Source organism: Protomyctophum parallelum (genome assembly GCF_964188405.1).
Source record: "Protomyctophum parallelum genome assembly, chromosome: 21".
Classification (NCBI taxonomy): domain Eukaryota; kingdom Metazoa; phylum Chordata; class Actinopteri; order Myctophiformes; family Myctophidae; genus Protomyctophum; species Protomyctophum parallelum.
This window is the reverse complement of record NC_139713.1, coordinates 26,690,659-26,708,898: the sequence shown is the minus strand read 5'-3', so window position 1 is coordinate 26,708,898 and position 18,240 is coordinate 26,690,659. Positions and strand designations below refer to the sequence as shown.

At 42.3% G+C, this 18,240-nt stretch overlaps 1 protein-coding gene across 1 annotated transcript in view; it reads right to left on the bottom strand.

Moving 5' to 3' along the window:
- Positions 1-18,240, bottom strand: part of itga1 (integrin, alpha 1) — a 73,147-nt gene that overhangs the window by 13,833 nt on the left and 41,074 nt on the right. The window contains exons 6-18 of the mRNA XM_083793073.1: positions 17,454-17,581; positions 15,277-15,425; positions 14,676-14,826; positions 14,223-14,397; positions 13,331-13,404; positions 9,747-9,894; positions 7,931-8,076; positions 7,148-7,291; positions 6,636-6,890; positions 5,929-6,059; positions 3,387-3,553; positions 2,267-2,412; positions 744-854 (exon numbers count right to left, since the gene is read on the bottom strand). Of these exons, the coding sequence (XP_083649199.1) occupies positions 744-854; positions 2,267-2,412; positions 3,387-3,553; positions 5,929-6,059; positions 6,636-6,890; positions 7,148-7,291; positions 7,931-8,076; positions 9,747-9,894; positions 13,331-13,404; positions 14,223-14,397; positions 14,676-14,826; positions 15,277-15,425; positions 17,454-17,581 (1,925 nt within the window). The remainder of the gene's footprint in view (positions 1-743; positions 855-2,266; positions 2,413-3,386; positions 3,554-5,928; positions 6,060-6,635; positions 6,891-7,147; positions 7,292-7,930; positions 8,077-9,746; positions 9,895-13,330; positions 13,405-14,222; positions 14,398-14,675; positions 14,827-15,276; positions 15,426-17,453; positions 17,582-18,240) is intronic.

The following is an 18,240-nucleotide window of genomic DNA, read 5'->3' as shown; positions in this document are numbered from 1 at the left end:
TATGTGTTTTCTTAAGCAATTGATTAATGTACACGTCCTCATTTCGATCAGGGCTTCAGTCTCCTTATTCGACCACGTCTATCCACAGTAACGGGACATCTTTGCGCTGCGTAAAATATGCCTTCTCCGTCTCCAACTGTGTTCAGCTCCTCACCCGCCACATTATGTTTGCTTCATTTCATTTATTTTTATTTTTTTATTTTTTTTATTTTTTTTGCGGCTTACGCCTTTTTATTGATTTTTTAAGGGACAGATAGTAGGCTGACAGGAAACGGGAGAGAGATGGGGGGATGACATGCGGTAAAGGCCGTGTCGGGTTCGGGAGTCGAACCCGCGGCACACCGCGACTGGATCACCAGTCCGGTGCCCAGACCGTTACGCTACGGCCTGGGCCTCATTTCCTTTATTTACTGCGGATTGCATTCACACCTGCACCGAATCGTAGTCAAGTGCGATTTGAAGCGAAGCGAAACCCACGTTTTTGGGCGGAGTAAAATGCGGTTATTTGCTGCGCATTAGGATTCGAATGAGCCTTCACACCTGCCAATCTGCACTTTCTGACAATGCGCAGCAGGATTCGTTTTAATCGCAGCAAAGCTCTCTGGTATGAATGTGACCTAAGTGTCCGTGAGCAAGGCACTAAACCAATTAAACCCTAGTGTCCCTATTCTGGGAATGTCATAAAAGGGTGATCACACAGCTATATAATGACAGATCTACAAGATGACAACATGATTCATTACCGACTTATTGATGGAGGTGGGCAGGTTTTCATCCAGAACGGGGCCCTCGTCCTCCTCAGCAAGACCAAACTCCAGAGAGACCATGATAGGATCCCGGAAGTCCAGTCTAGCCTGCCAGGGAGGAGATGAGATAGAAGGAGAGTTACACCAGGAGGAGACAGGAAAACTCAGCATGAGACAAGATAATTCACGGGAAAGAACATTTGAAAAGATTTAATTTTTATAATCGAGTAAATCGATTAGTCTGTTTAACAAATTAAGCCCTATTTCATACTTCAGTATAATAGGAAGGACCACTACTCCTCTGTCCTGTGTTTCATACTACTGTACAGCTATTACAATTTAATTTCCCTCGTGGGATCAATACAGTTCTATTCATCTCTATCAATCTATGTCTTTTTAAGAGCACATGTTTTCAGTTGTAATGGACAATACGCAATGATCTATTTGGTGGAGCCAGGATCCCCAACTGAAATTCTCTGTCCCCTCTCTCTCTCTCTCTCTCTCTCTCTCTCTCTCCCCCCTCTCTCTCTCTCTCTCTCTCTCTCTCTCCCTCTCTCTCTCTCTCTCTCTCTCTCTCTCTCCTCTCACTTCTCTCTTCTTCCTTCTGTCTCCTTCTTCTCTCCCTCTCCCTCTCAAGTCTAAGTGACTGGAGATAATTTAGTGCGCAGAGCAGCACAAGGTCCTACTTTGTGTGCTTTGATCAGAAAGGTTCTGTTTCTCATTAAAGCCAAGGTCTTTTTCTCAGTACAAATTCGAATATGGCTTTGGTCCAAGTCCTCTTCTTCCAGCCTTCAATGTATTATCATGGGTCTTTTACTTGACCGGAACTCAACAACTAACAATGAATGCATTATAATGCATATGTAAAGGCATTGTAAAGATGTACGCTGTCGCTGAGGGGTGACAGGCCGTCCATCAATTCCTGTGTTTGTTTGCTTTTATGTGATGTGCCTCATACCCATGGTGGAAAGTAACTTAACTTAATTATAACGCTCCTTTATAATTCTACACCATTTCAGAGAGAAATACTGAACTTGGAGAAAAAAGAAATTGAGAGGTTAAGTTACAAGTTACTTTGATTTGATTTAGATGACATAAATCAGTCTTAAGAAACAGTCTGCACTCACAAACACATTTCCATTTTAATTTACCACAGCAGCTGTCTGACAAACGGATGCGCTTCGGCTCCTCAGGCCTTCATCAGGAATGTTTGCTGTGAGTCTGCACCCGTCTTTCCTTTACTTAAACTATTGCCAGTAGTAGAGTATGTTTAGCTTGGGACTTAAGTCCTATAGTATTTTAAATAATATTTGGTTCCATTTGTACACTCTCAGAGTTACATAACACCTTCCAAGGGTCCCTGGCCTTGACCACTGTACTATAAAGTATATTAGGGCTAGCACTTTGTGTGTTTCTGGTAATTGTCCGCTAAAAAAATTGTCCATGGCAATTTTTTTATTTTGACAACAATGGTGATGACCCCTGGAGGGACCTTATAGCATAAAGACAAAGATACTTGCCGACATAACAAACGTCTCTTCCACACACAGCTTGTCTCTGATGCTGACACGTTTGGAAATCCTTCGAACAATTTTGTCATCTTCATTTCTAAACGTACCCCTGGCTTTGGGACGCAGAGCATCCAGAGTGAGATCATAGTGGATCTCTGCAAGACAAACAATACAAGACAATGAGTTTAAGACTGACAGAAGGTATTACAGCTTTCCACTGGGCCGGGACCCATTTTTGGGCTGCAGACCCATCTTTTCCTTCAAAAATCAAAGTAAACTTTTTCTTTTTCAAGAAGAATTTCTGAAATTTTCATCAAATAAATTGAAAAATATTGAGAAATAGTGAAAATAGCCTGTCTAGATTCTAGAAGCGAAACAAGTTCACAACGTGTCACTCTGCGACATGTTGTGTTGTGAGCTTGTAGATCTGCTACTTTCACTATTAAATAGGGCTTAAGTGGTTAATTCATCATGTAGACATGTACAGTTGTATGTTTGGGTCCTGGGGAGACACAACATTTATATTTTGGGTCTCAGTTGAAAAAGTTTGGGAACCAAAAGTTATAGAGGCCTTCTGGGAATCAGAAGGTCGCCAGTTGGATCCTCAGCTTTTCCAGGCGTCATCTCAAAGAATCCCAGAGCGAGACACTTAACCCCTAACGTCTCCCCCAGGGAGAGCTGTTAACAAATGAAACCCCATACTGTATGTTGTTGAGCGGAGTGCCTCAAGGCTCTATACTAGCGCTCTATACCTATCTATAAATATCTTTGCTGAAAATAGTCGATCGTCAAGCTTGACAATCTGCTAGTTTCAACGAAGGTTTCCCCCAGAATACGCGGACGATGGGGTGGTTAATACTAGTAGTTTCCCACTTCTGGGTTAAATGCAGACAATGAACTTACATCAAATAGGACAGACAAGGAGAAAAACATTAACCACGGCCCTATTTTATACTTTGTCAATTCAAAACTACAATCTCATAATGTGTTGTTGAAACGTGTTGAAATCTTGAGAAATTGTGAACATTTTGGCCAATATTGTCATGCCCAATAAGCACACCATGCAGGGATAATGTATTGAGAAGGACAGGAGTAATTACAAGGAATACGTTGAATACTTTCAGCTTACCTGTGTCAGAGAGAGATGTAGACTCAGATTTAATGTTGTAGGTGAAACACACCCTGGTGACCACACACACTGTTTTACGTCCGTTGTCCTCACAGTTGGGCTGTTGAAGGTTGATTTTATTTGGGTCAAACGTCAGGTCAGCACGAAGCTCCCCAACATCTCTGGACCTATGAAAATGAAACACATTAATTATTACACAACTTGGTTGAATGCTTGATGCTGATTGCTCAGTCACTTTTTGAATAATGACCGCTGAACTCAATAACAGACCAGTCTAATTCAAGACTCAGTGCACCTGGCTCATATCAATCTGCTTTGTTTTTGCCATATCCAACACTGCAGCCATGCAAACAAACACCCAATGTAATTTACTTACAGCTAAACAGTAGGCTACTCTCAATGATGTTTTTGAATTTTTTTGGAGCGAGCAATAGACAATAGACAATAGACAATGCTATAACTGAATAGCCTGTTCATTCTATTTAATCAAATATTTTTGTGTGAGTTATAATTGCATGAAAACAACGACACCGGTGTGACTTTTAGGCTTACAATTAGGAAAAGATTCAGGCTGGGGTTATGGTTAGACATTTAGGTGTTAGTGTGTTAGGGATTGGAGTTACGCCAATCTATGCACGCAGGCCGCATTTGTCGAGCACCGAAAATAGCAGATCTACACTTAAAAATGCATCACACTAAGTACATGACGCAGGCTTTTATAACAGTGTTGAAGTATTCACAACTATGATAATACAAACGTACATGCGTGCGTGCTTGCACGTTTGCTAAATGTTCTTATGTATAAGGAAAGAATGTATCGTGATAATGACAGTGGGCCCCAGCACTCTCTCTCTCTCTCTAGCCAATCACGAAGCTCTCCAAGCCACAGCCCCCACAGTCCAGGAAGAACAGCTGCCTGCTGCCAAGTTCTATTTAAACACAAAGCCTCTTGGGAAATTGAGTTTTTCACACAGCTTAGCTGAACCAGTGCCAGTAGAAACAGCTAGTGTGGGAGGAGAAGCTATGTGATGGTGTGGGACGACTAGCTCTACAAGCTGTGAGAGGAGGTCTCCAACAGTGAAGAGTCTGCATCAGGGGCTTTAACCCATTAAAGCCCTGAGGCCGATTCTATGAGCCAGGGGTCTTCTAAATCCTAACTGTTTCCTGAAAAATATAAGTTTCTATGTCAGTGGTGCTCAAATGTTTTCATGTCAATTAAAGACCCCAAAAATATATGTAGGCTACTTGGTTGCCCACCCCACCTCAAAATATGTTGTTCCAGCGACCCCCAGAAGTAAAGATTTGAGTTAAAAATATTAAAAGGTTTGCACGAATTTCCCAGTTAAAAGGAAGAAGAAGAAGAAGTAGGGGGAAAAAAAGATCTACAAGCTCATAGTGTGGCATAAAGTGAACTTGTATATCTGCTATTTTTGAATAGCCAAAGTATAAAATAATGGTTAAACCATTTTGGGCGGGAACCCCTTTTGGTGTTTTAAACACTATGTTATAATTTAGCTATTGAAAAATAGCAGATCTACAAGCTCATAGCGCCACCGAATGGCGCGCTACGAGCTTGTAGGTCTGCTATTTTTGAAAAATCGTAAAAATGTGGCGCAAATCTTTGAATATATATTCTTTCAAAGTGAATGTTTTTAACTCAGGTCTAAATGGGTTTAAGTGGTTGAAATAAAATAAAAGACACAATGCTTTCCCGGTTTTAGGGTTAACGACATCATTAGGTTAGGCACTGGTAGATTTGAATCCCACCGGCCCAGAGGGGAGACATACAGCTGTATAAACTGGACTACAACAAGATGACAAGAGTTATGTGAGACTATGTAATGTGAGGGGGGGAATCCCCGCCTCTGCTCATTCATATTCATGGCCAGTGGCGGGGGACATGTTTTATCACTGCTTCTCTGTCAGATTGAATTGGATATGTGGGGAAATATTCTGGAAATATATACGTACTCTCTGATGTGTTTTGATACGGTATTCATGTTTGATTAAATCACAAGTTAATGGAAAATATATATTTACCACATTGACCTGTCCCTGGCATCACTACTCGAGGTTAGCAGATTGATCCCGGGCTCCCGAGAGTCAGTGTCAAAGTGTCCTTGAGCAAGACTGAACCCCTAATTGCTCCTTGCATGGTTTCCTCCGCCATGAATGGGTGAATGTAATGCACACTCTATGCAAAGCACCTTGGATAAAGACGCTGTATAAACGCACCATTTACCATTTACTTTGGGGGATTTCTTTTAAGATTTAAAAAAGAACAAAAATACAGGTCTATAAAGCTCACAATGCATCGCAATGTGACACTTTGTGATCTTGTAGATTAGTTGTTCATGCTATTTGTTGTACCACATAGTAGCCTATAGGGCTTAAGTGGTTAAGACAATGTACCAGTAACTCACTTAGTTTTTACAAACCAAAGCCTGGATACAAGTATTAAACTACTGTTAATGCTTCAAGTGGATTAGCCTACTACTGTAAGAGTGGGTGTGTCCGACAGAGAAAGCAAAAGACTCCTCACCAGAACAGTGATGCTCCTCCTAGCCCTCCTATGGTGACATCAGTGATTCCATCTCCATTTAGATCCATGACGCCGTGGATTGACTGGCCGAAGAATTTCACCTTCTCTCCATCCCCTCCTGCTGGGATATGCTGAAAGAACACGATAGAAATATCACAGAACATCATATTACTCAACATATTCATTATGTACTGTGGTGGGAAAAGTACTCACATTTGGGCTTAAGTAAAAGAACAAAAGTATTGGTATCAAAATGATAAAGTACTCATTATGCAGAATGTCTCAAGTTTTCAAATGTTTTAAAATATTTAGAAAATAGCAGGCTATTTTCAAATGGCCGAAATGTATATAGGGTATATATGTATATATATATGTATATATGGTTACTGTATGTTTTGTAATAATAATCCAAATTTACAAAGTAACTAATAACTAAAGCTGTTAAATAAATTTAGTGGAGTAAAAGTACAATATTTTGATCTGCAATGTAGTGGAATAGAAGTAAACAGAAGTAAACAAATCGGAAATGCTCAAGTAAAGTGCTGCAAATACCCCAAAATTGTACTTGAGCACTTGAGTACAGTACTTGAGTAAATGTACTTAGTCTCTTTCCACCACTGTAGAAATATCATAGAACAACGTACATCGCATAACTCAACACATTCGTGATGTAGCACTGATGTGCCCCGGCCGTCTGTCGGTCTTACCTGCACAAACTTCTCTTTGAGTGACCTTGAGTCTGTCCCATGGTAGATATAAACCGCCCCCCTGTGGTCGTTCTCGAACGGTGCACCGATCACCACATCGTTAAAGCCATCAAGGTTGAGATCAGATACGGCAGCGATGGCTGTACCGAAGCGGGCGCCGCACGGCTCATTCTTATTGGTACAGCTAGAGGAGTGGGAGGTGCAACAGGACTGATTGACAGGCTTTAGGGTGAACTGGTGCTCAAACTGGCCCTCCTGGTAAATTAGGAAAGACAATGAAACCAAATTAAAAATTAACCAAAGAAAATATTGAAAGGTGATTATGTGCATGCCGACGCACGCACGCACGCACGCACACACGCATGTACGCACACACACACACACACACACACACACACACACACACACACACACACACACACACACACACACACACACACACACACGCACACACACACACACACACACACACACACACACACACACACACACACACACACGTGCGCACGTACCTCGTTGAGTTTGTAGACGTAGACTAGTCCCTGTTCATCTCGTTCTGAGCCCATGTACATAGGAGATCCCACCAGCAATAAATCGGTGTATGAGTCCATGTCCACATCCACTGTCTGCAGGACACTGCCAAAGTAGGAGCCAATCTACAAAATCCACATCAGCCAAATGGTGAGACGACATCAACAAAGCATCAATTAATATATAATGAAGTACCTCAATACTTTACAACTATGTGTGATCAATAACATGTCTAGTTTAAATTCGTGTAGTTTGTTTATGCCTTTACAATGTGTAGGACCCCCTCTAAAATGACATGCTGCCTCTCAAGGGGCTATTCTCTCAATACATTCTGTTTCATATAAACTTTCACTGGCATATCTTTCACAATAACCATTCCACATCAATGTGTTTTTGACAACTTCTCAAAACATTATTTTAGTTCCCCTGACACTCATGCCACTGGAAGTATATTTATTTATCTATTTTCGAGTTGATACGTACCGTTTCTAAAAAAGAAACACTTTGGTGCTAGGACCCTTAGTTTGGAGCCAAACTAGTATGAATATTTTTTCTTTTTCTTTCTTTCTTCACAGTTCTAACCGAAAACGTGTCCACAAAGAAGACTACTAAAATGGATTGTCTATTCATCGTACTATAATACAACAATATATGAATAAAGTTGAGATATATTACACTTGTGACTCATCTGCACGTGACCTCTGATATTTTGACACTTGTGCTCTCCCAATAGATTCCTTGGTGTCTCCATAGACATCACTGACCTGCTCTCCTTTGAGGATTTGTGAGACAGTGATGTTATTATTTTGGTCCAGACTGTAGATGATGACTCGTCCTGTGTGGTTGTAGCGCGGCGCCCCCGTGATGTACAACACGCCGTCAGGAGTGGAGGCAGACTGCACGTCATAGCCTGCAGAGAAATGCAGCACGTTCGTTCGCATGCAGTCAGGCAGAGGTCACACGAAATGTTGTAAACATGTGCACGGTGCGCACAATGGTGTAAAGTGACGGAGTACATTAACTTAAGCACGGCACTTACAATTTTGAGGTATTGGTACTTTACTTACAAGATCATAATGCAACACACTGTGAGCTTGTAGATTTTTTGATATTATACATTTGAAAACTTGGGAAATAGAACATTCTGCTTGGAGTGAGAATGTTTTATTTCTATTTCTAAGTTTTCAAATGTACTGTATAAAATATAAAAATGTGTCGCATTGTGAGCTTGTAGATTGTAGCTCTTTTCAAATGACCAAAATATATGGCTGATGTGGTTAATACAATGTTTGTCTCAGAGATGTATTGCAGTATTGATACTTTTACTTCATTAAAACATTTGAGTACTTTTTCCACCACAGGCAGAGGTCACACAAAATGTTGTAAACATGTGTATGGACACACACAGACACACAGACACACACACACACACACACACACACACACACAGACGTGCAGGCACACACAAATGATTGTGTGTGGGAAGGCACATTTTGGTTCTATTAGTGGGTTATTTTTACAGGCTTTGCAACCGTTTAAATCCCATTGCTTGGAGGAAACTATAAAACACTACTGACTGTGGAGGAACACACACAACGCACGGCACACCACCATCTCGTCAAAGGCTGCAGTGTCTAACAGTAGACAGTCTATGAAATGAAGCCTTTGAACTGTCTACAGCCAAATACATCAGATGTGATGGAAAGTGGTTAACATAGATGTACAGTACTGTAGGACTACAGAGAGAGAGACAGACAAAGAAACAGAGAGACAGAGAGAGAGAGAGGGGGGGAGAGACTTCTGTAAACTTTCTAGTGTATACCAGGCTAACCATTCCTATATGAATGTATAACTATTTCTGCCAGAAAATTGGCGTTGCCTTCCGGAGCAGTCCGGTGTGGTTGATAGGCGGAATGGGGCAATAAACTAAAGACAATAAATATATATATGGCAGAAATGGTAGGGAGCAATGTCAATAGCGCTCAATAGTGTGGTGCAACGCTAACGTGCATTATGGACCTGGTAGTTAGTACTGACGTGTGATATTTACAGTAATGGGAAAAAACATAGCAATGGAAAGTGGGAGCAGTGATAACGGTTACAATGCGCCACTTCTGCTACTTCTCACTTGTAAGATAAGATGTTCTCTCATGTCAATAGAGCTCCTTTTAGAGAGGGAGGGGGAGGGAGAGAGAGAGGGAGGTAGAGAGAGAAAGATAGAGAGGGGGAGGGAGGGGAGAGGGGGAGAGAGAAAGGCTGAGAGGGAGGTAGAGAGAGGGAGAGAGAGAGAGAGGGAGAGAGAGGGAGGTAGAGACTAGAGAGAGGTAGAGAGAGGAAGAGAGAGAGAGGGAGGTAGAGAGAGAGGGAGAGGGAGAGAGAGGGAGGTCGAGACTAGAGAGAGGTAGAGAGAGGAAGAGAGAGAGGGAAGGAGGTAGAGAGAGAGAGGGAGAGAGAGGGAGGTAGAGAGAGAGAGGGAGAGGGAGAGAGAGGGAGGTAGAGACTAGAGCGAGGTAGAGAGAGGAAGAGAGAGAGGGAGGTAGAGAGAGAGAGAGGGAGAGAGAGGGAAACACATGAACTCACCAAGGTATCCAGCCAGTGCTTCGTATCCTTCCTCAGTATGCGGGTCATAGAATGTTGTCTTGTCAGGAACCAGAGTTCCTCCAGCAGTATACATAACCACTGTCCCATTCCAGTCATATGCACCTACTGCCCCCAACATCACTCCTTCCTATAGGACACAACACACACATGATACACTCATACTCAGTGCTCCGTTAACTCTGAGAGCTACAGACAATGGATCCTATTGGTTTAATTTGGGTCCATCGGAAATGCTGTGATGATGTAAGGCTAAAAATAAAAAAATTCAGTAGAATATAACTATCACAACTGTGGTGGTTGTAGTTGGTCTTCTACCTGCTCAATGGTCAAATCGCAATTTATTGTCTCACTTATAGCTCAACAGAAGACATGTTGGTGCCTGCGTGGGGGACAGGGGTTCATATTCCGTGTAGGACTTGAAAGCTATGAATTGCAGCCTATCTGAGTGTCCTTGGTCAATGGTATACAGTACGGTTGCATTTGAAACAGTACTGTATACCAAGAACACCAAGATAGGATCAGACTTGATATGCCCCCTAGTGGCATAACTTGCTAAGAAAGAATATCAAAAGCATCTGGACAAATGACAGAATGTCAATTGTGCGGGACAGCTGAAAGACAATAATGTAAAACCATCTTCCTGTGTCTGGTTTATGAATAAAGATTTTCAGCAGGAAGGGGAAGGGGAGGGTTCATGTAGGAAGTGGTATGGATTGTCTATCACAATGAAGCAAGAAAGTATTCCTTTCCCTTGATTGTGTTCCAGGGGTTCAAAAGGCCCCGGATTAGCTGGACAGCACAGCCTGGTTCGGTTTGGATTGTGTCACGCCCCCAAAATAGTAGATGTACAAGCCCAACATCTGAGACGTAATTGTGACCTTACAGGCCGGCTATTTTTGGCACATGACCCTAATGGACAAGGAAGCATAAGGTCACAGTCACACATGTGCTTCATATGTGCCGTGTAGCATCAATTTCCCATGTTGTCTTGTGGGGCTGTGCATGAGCACTCAGCAGTGTCGGTTTTCTGGTGTGTGGTTAGTTTGACTTAAGTTGGAGTGTCGATTCACTCACTGACAGAAAAATACAAGCATAACGGCTGCCAAAGTGGGGTCAATCACGGCAGTTCGTTCCTATTGGTTGATGCCTGGTCAAAGTTCACCCAAGCCAATAGGAGCCAAGGAATTAACCGAGAACACTCCGATACTAAAGGCCCATTCATAGTTCAGTTTTCGGTGAAGAGGTGACCACCGAAAACTACATCATGACGTCACGCCGCGGTGGTAACCGCTCACACAACAACACTGTTTTTACTAACACCTGGTCACTTCTGCACCGAAAACTGGAATATGAATAGGCCTTAAAATAGCCGCTCTACCTCCTGAGCTACTGCCACCCAACAGTCACGTTACTGAGACTTTAGTCTTGCGTTGCTGAATGGTCTGTGATCTCCGCTTGACAATTCTAAATGTAAGGTACCAACAACAGACAACAGTGCCAACTTATGGCCACTGCAAACAAAGCCTGTCACTGCCCCAATATGAAGGACCACACTAAAGACAACGGATTGGTTCTGCAATGCAGTTTTATTTCCAACTCTGTAATTGTTTCCACCTAGTTTTAGCAACGGGACCTGTGAGATTGTCCTCAGCCTCAAGGGGAGCGAAACATTTAAAGATGGACTTGTGAGTGTACTGTGACTGTTTACATGCAGGGGAGGAGGTAGTGAGGGGGGTGACAAAATGAGTCAAGAGCAGGATGAGCGTGATGTGTTAGTGCAGTCACGCCATAAAGGAGACTGTTTGTTCTTTCAGAGACACAGGAAATACCTGATGAGTGAATTCTAGGGAAAAAGAAAACAAGTTGTTTTTTTCTGTATTGTGAACACTGAACACCCACCTCATGCTCACACACACACACACACACACACACACACACACACACACACACACGCACGCACGCACGCACGCACGCACGCACGCACACACACACACACGCACACACACGCACTGTCACAAGTCTGACGGAGTGTGAAGAGGAAGGAAAGAGAGGCTGTTTGAATATGCCGAACATTCTTCAGAGTATTGGTGAAACAGAAATCAGAGGGGTGACGATACCTAATGCACACACATGCAAATACATACAAACATTACAAAAAAAAAATATATATATATAGTCCCTCTTAAGCCCTGTTTAGACCGAAGATTTGCAATGAGACAAAACCATATTGAATCCGATTTATACTTTGTTATATTATGGTGTTGCGCGCAAATCATTTCTGCTCTACAAACTCCTGCACGACACATGACAGTAGTATGATGGAGCAAATGTACATGTAAACATTACAACGTTGGGTTGGGCAGTGGTCTGAATGACCCTATAAACAGATCCCCTACAGATAAAACAAAGTCTGAAATCCTAGATCCATCACTAAGCCCTCTTCAATGACGCGCACAGAACATAATAGGAACTGTGACGATGTGACCATCTCAATGTTAGGATTAGCCATAACTGAATGGGTAGAGCAGTCGTGGAAAAAATAGCTCACATTTTTTACATAAGTATCAGTACTGCTACTCTGTTACAAGTAAAATTCTGAATAGAAAATGTACTTACAAAAGTATTGGTATCAAAATGTAATTAAAGTACTAAAAGTGAAAAGTACTCATTATGCAGAACGTCCCATTTCACATGTTTCCAAATGTATATCATTCGTTTGAAAATAACAGATCTACAAGCTCACATGCATTGTGAGCTTGTAGATCAGCAAAGTTTCAAATGGCCGGAATGTATAATAGGGCTGAAGTGGTTAATGTATGTTTTGTAATAATAATCAAAATTTGTAACTAGCCTCGATACCCAGGCTTTCATTTTCGTCGGCGCAAAAAAGTAAAGCCTGGAGGAACGCATTGGCCGCTCTGGAAGTGGGAGTCAACCCTTCCGGGTGGGCGTCGCTCCAAATGATGTGACGTAGCGCTGCACTGGGGGGAGGGGAGGGGCCGGGGGTGACTGACAGATCGGTGAGATCCAATCAGGGCGAGCGCAAATCTCTGCCGCGACCCGCCCCTCTAGACCAGAAACATAACACGTTAGCTCAGGCTACAATGTAACTAGTAACTAGAAAGAAATGTGGAAATACTCCAAATTGTACTAAAGTACAGTCCTTGAGTAATGTACTTATTTACTTTACACCACTGTCAGAAAGGCCGCCTGGGAAACTAAATATCCTGGGTTCGGGCCCCGGTAATCTGTCGACGTGTCCCTGGGAAAGACACTTAACCCTCCCTAACTACCCCCCTCCCCTCCCACGCTCAAGCCTGACCACTTGCTTGGGTGAAGCTGAAAACCGATTTTCCCCCATGGGATCAAATAGGCCTAATTATTTATTTTAGATCACAGATAGCAGCTCCATTGTTTTATAGCATGCTTATATTTGTTACAGAATTCTTGCTGATCAACTTTAAGTTCACTTTATTTACGGTGATTACTGAACTGCATGCCATGCCTCGGATGTAAACACAGAAATCAAATGGCTGTCATGAAGTCATGGGAAGTTGACTTACTTTAGAAGCGTGAACACTGAATCCAGCCTGAGACATTTCTAGCTCAAAGGATGAAGTGTAGTTACCAGATGTAGCTGGAAGAGGAGAGATTTATGTTACATTTGTGTTACTATTTCTGCAAGTCAACATTGTTTGCATAATATGCACAGTGCTATGTGCAGTGCAAGAATCATAGAGCCATTGTTTTACAGCATGCTTGTGTTTTTGTTACAGCATTCCTGCTGATCAAGGAAAATAGTTTTAAGACCTGCCTTTTTGCCAGGTGCTTGAAAAGCTCCTGGACTACATTCGCTGCTACCTTTAGTAGCGACCGTAGTGGACACTTTTTCATGATTGGCTACCTGGTCTCTAGGCTGCCTCTAAACCCATAAAACACATAGTCTGAACGGCAAAAAAACAATACTCTGAATGCCGCAATGTAAAGCCGTGAGCTGAGGCAGAGGCTGCGGCACACACACTGATTATACTGTAGAATGATGTTCATCAACGAGAGCTTTCTGCACCTGGCACTGGCAGTTGTCATTCTTGTTTGAGAGTATACAGTAGATAGACAGGAAATGGGGAGAGAGAAACGGAGAGTGACACGCAGCAAAGGCCCAGACCGCTAGGCCAACAGTCCGGGCCCGCACAAATAAGTTTAGAGAGAGTTGCTATACAACAGTAACTCTCTCTAAACCTGTGCAGGTCCGGAAAATCAGGAGACAGACATAGAGCAGAGTGTATGAAAATGTATATAAGCATTAAGCATACTTTATACAATTTCTCCACCTGTCATGATTCTGCATCTTTATCAACAGTGCCAAATGATCCTGAGTGTGTGTGTGGGGGGGTTTGTGTGGTTGCATGCGTGTGTGTGTGTGTGTGTGTGTGTGTGCCGTGGCTGCGCACGTACCTTCCAGAGCAAAGATCTTGCTCCCCAGAGCATCTACGATGGTCAACAGAGCGACCTCATCAGACACGTTGAAGAAGTGGTCTTCTAGTGGATGTGAGGAGATGGACTCAATCTCCTTGATGAACTTCTGCACCTCTGCTGAGCTCTTGTTCTGACGGTTATAATCTCCCAAAACCTGAAAACACACAATGAACCGGCTGAAACAGCATGGGAGCGAATAGTGATCGAGTGAGTGAGTGAGTGACTGAGTGACTGAGTGCGTTATACACTCCATAATATGATAATGATTTTTTTTGGTTTCTTCTACAGTGTCTTCATCACAATTATGCTCACATTTATCTTCACTGTCCTACAGTATGTCCTACAGAGTCCTTTGAGGTTATCGATGAGCTTTACAATACATTGAGAATCATGACTGAACAATGAGAGTATGAGCGTTCATGCAAAACTCACAGCGATGCCAAACCTCTCGATGTCATCGTCGTCGCAGTCTTTGATGACCCTGTTCAAGTTGTAGAAGTCGTGAGACTCTCCGTCTGTCACGGTCACCATGACCTTCTTCACTCCGGGTCGGGCACCGCGCTCCACCGTGAAGGCCTCTTTCCTGGTGGCATTCAAAGAATAAACTGTCAGCGAACTGCTGGTGAACATTAATTAACTTTGATGCCCCAGCTACATTAATCAGATTACTCCACCATTTATGGTTAACAGCCCAGATATAAACAGTATATAATTCCACTTTATACTAGTCAAAATGTATGTAGAATTTTTATTTATTTATAATAAAACTTTGTTGTTGAGCTCAGGTCAAAGGTCAACCCCATATACTTAGTTGAGCGGGGAGCCCCCTGCACGGTTCATGTGGCACAGTAACAGCATACAGTGTTAGGTCTACAACAGACAGATATCGGCAAGGCTCATAAATCAAAATGAACTGTAGCTTTTCAGTTTGAAAATAATGATATGTTGATCATTAGTTGAGCCACAAAGTGATTTCCAATCTGTTGTTATGAGGCTTTGTGATGTGTGATGTTGACGAGGCTGGTGTAAACACCTGGCAGTTTCGATGCCCAGGGCTGTCATGGTCTTGTATCCCGTCTGCTGCTTTATATGTTTCACCTTCTCTAGCAGAGACTCTGTATTGTCAAATTGACTCAGGTTGACGCGATGGGTGACATTTTCACCATATGACACGATGGCCACCTAGAATACATACATTTACATAAACACACAGGCATGCACGCATGCACGCATGCACGCACACACGCACGCACGCACACACACACACGCACGCACGCACGCACAAGGACACAAATATTATAGGTGCAGTAAGGTTACATTCACAATATCATGGCATATATCTTCATGATACAATAAGCATGTCGCTCAGTACTACTCTATGGATAAAAGTACCAGTGTCTACGCCAATTATAGCAGAGACAGCACAATAAATTCCCAAATAATTATATATCACAATTCACAACATGCTTAACTTTAATAACGGTAACCTAACCACAGGCCTAAACCTAATAATAATAATCTTTTTAACCTCCCAATGTATGAATGAATGAACCATTGTAAAGCGCTTTGAGCACTTGGAAAAGCGCTATAAAAATGCAATTCATTATATAAAAATGCAATTAATTTATTGCCCCGAAGGATATTCATCTTCACAGGTCTGTTCAACACCACAACAAAAACAACACATAGTACAGAAATACATCACCAAGACAATACAAAAACATGAGTTCCCCACTGTGTACAGAACCATCCTGTCGGCGGGGCAGTTTGTTTAATGGGGGGGACAAAGCTCCTACTGAAACGAACCTTTTTCCATGGTAAGGTTCTGTATCTTTGTCCTGATGGCATGAGGTTGAAAAAGCGATACAGGGGATGATCAGTGTCACATGATATTGAGAGTGCTAGCCGTGTGATGTCCTTATTGTTCATATCAGAAAGTGTTGGTGTGGGAAGTCCGATAATCTTGGAAGCAATACAGGTAATACTGAAAAGTTTGTTTCTGTTAGGCATGGACAGTATGTTGTAGAAACATGCGGAACAGTACAACAGAACAGGTGAGCCTTATATCCCTGACCATCCACACACTATATCTCATAAGGCCAATACATGCTCCTTCCGACGACCTAAAATATTCCGGTTCAGGACATCAGAGTCAGGACATCTGGAGGTGCACGAGTTCTAAGAAAAGGTCGGAGACCGGCCAATCCAAAATTCGGAATGACATCAATTTGAAATGATATCACCTCTGTTTCTGAAGGAAGGTTTGGATGCCGGAAGGAGTATGGATAGCGCTTTCTAATATCTCTGAGCAGCCTTATAACTCTGACCATCCTTATATACCTGACCAACTGAGCTCACTTCCCAGAATCCTCCTCAACCTTCTATCCTCAGAAAACTGTAAGGCAAGCACGCACGCACGCACGCACGCACACACACACACACACACACACACACATGTGCGCGCGCATATTCTCCCAGACTGTGGTTGGGTCTGTTGGTACTAATATGTCCTTCATCCAGCAGGCAGAGGAGTTGAGCAGCCATGGAAGATGTGACTGGACTGTGCAGTCTGAAGACTTTCCAGTGCTCTCCTCTGGAAAACTGTACGATCAATGAGCCCATAATAAAACCTGACCGCCCTGTCACACAGCGGATAAGGCTTAACCTATAATTAAACAGCGGTTTTATTCGCCTACATTTTGAATAGGCTGTATACACTATTATAGTTCATGCTGGATTATGTCTGGTACATAATAATAATAATAATAATAATGATACATAACAATAATAATCATAATAAAATAATAATTAGACCTATTTGTTCCCACGGGGAAAATTCAGTTTTCAGCTCCACCCTAGTGGTCAGATTTGTCCACAGGGAGGGAGAAAGCAGTTTTGCTCAGGGACACTTCGTCACAAGGCCGGGGCTCAAACCCGGGACCCTCTGTTTCCCAGGAAACTATACCAATTCAAATGCACCCACATTTGTAGCGTTGTGTCACTTGCATGTGTATTCTTCCAATTTCTGCCAATTAACTAATTTAATCTAATCAAATATATGTAACGTGATGAAAATACAACTCTGCACATAATCCATTCTTCCATCCATCCATCCATCCATCCATCCATCCATCCATCCATCCATCCATCCATCCACCCACCCATCCACCCATCCACCCATCCATCCATCCATCCATCCATGAAGCTGACCTGTGAAAGTTTAGGTCCAATATCAATGTTCTTGAGGAACTTCAGTAGGAACTCAACGATACTGGACCAGGGGTAGATGCTGTTAGATCCATCCAGGACAATGACAATGTCCATCTCCTTGTTACATTCTGGAACACAAGTACACAGTGTTCATTTAAAACCCATTTTGGTCGGGAACCCCTTTTGGTGTTAGCATTATGCTACGCTTTAGCTATTGAAAAATAGCAGATCTACAAGCTAATAGTGCGCCACCGAGAGGCGCGCTACGAGCTTGTAGGTCTGCTATTAAAATCGAAGAACCACTGAAATAGAAACATAGCTTTTTCAGAAAACTGTCATTTTCAAACAGACTTTTTTTTAATCTGATCTCAGGTCAAAATGGGTTAAAGGAGCTGTAAGTGATAGATTCCCATAGTAATCACTGCTTGAGTCAGGATACCAATTTTATCCAATCAGCACTCAAGAGAGATAACTCATACAAGGCACAGGATAAACCAATGACATCGGAGGTGATGAAACAAATACATTAGCATACAGAATTGGAACTGGAACCCAAGCTGAACATGTATTTTCTGTTTACTAAAGAGCCTGATCCCTATTAGGCTACTGAACAAACCCTCTACAGCAATGATTATGTCATAATATAGAGCTTGAACCCCTTTAACAATAAACTTTGTTTGTTTTAAACAAAGAATATTACTTTCAGTACCATTAACTGTACACTCACATTAACTGTCACATAAATCCTGAGGAAGTGATTTCATTTTAGAGTTGGCTATTCAAAAAT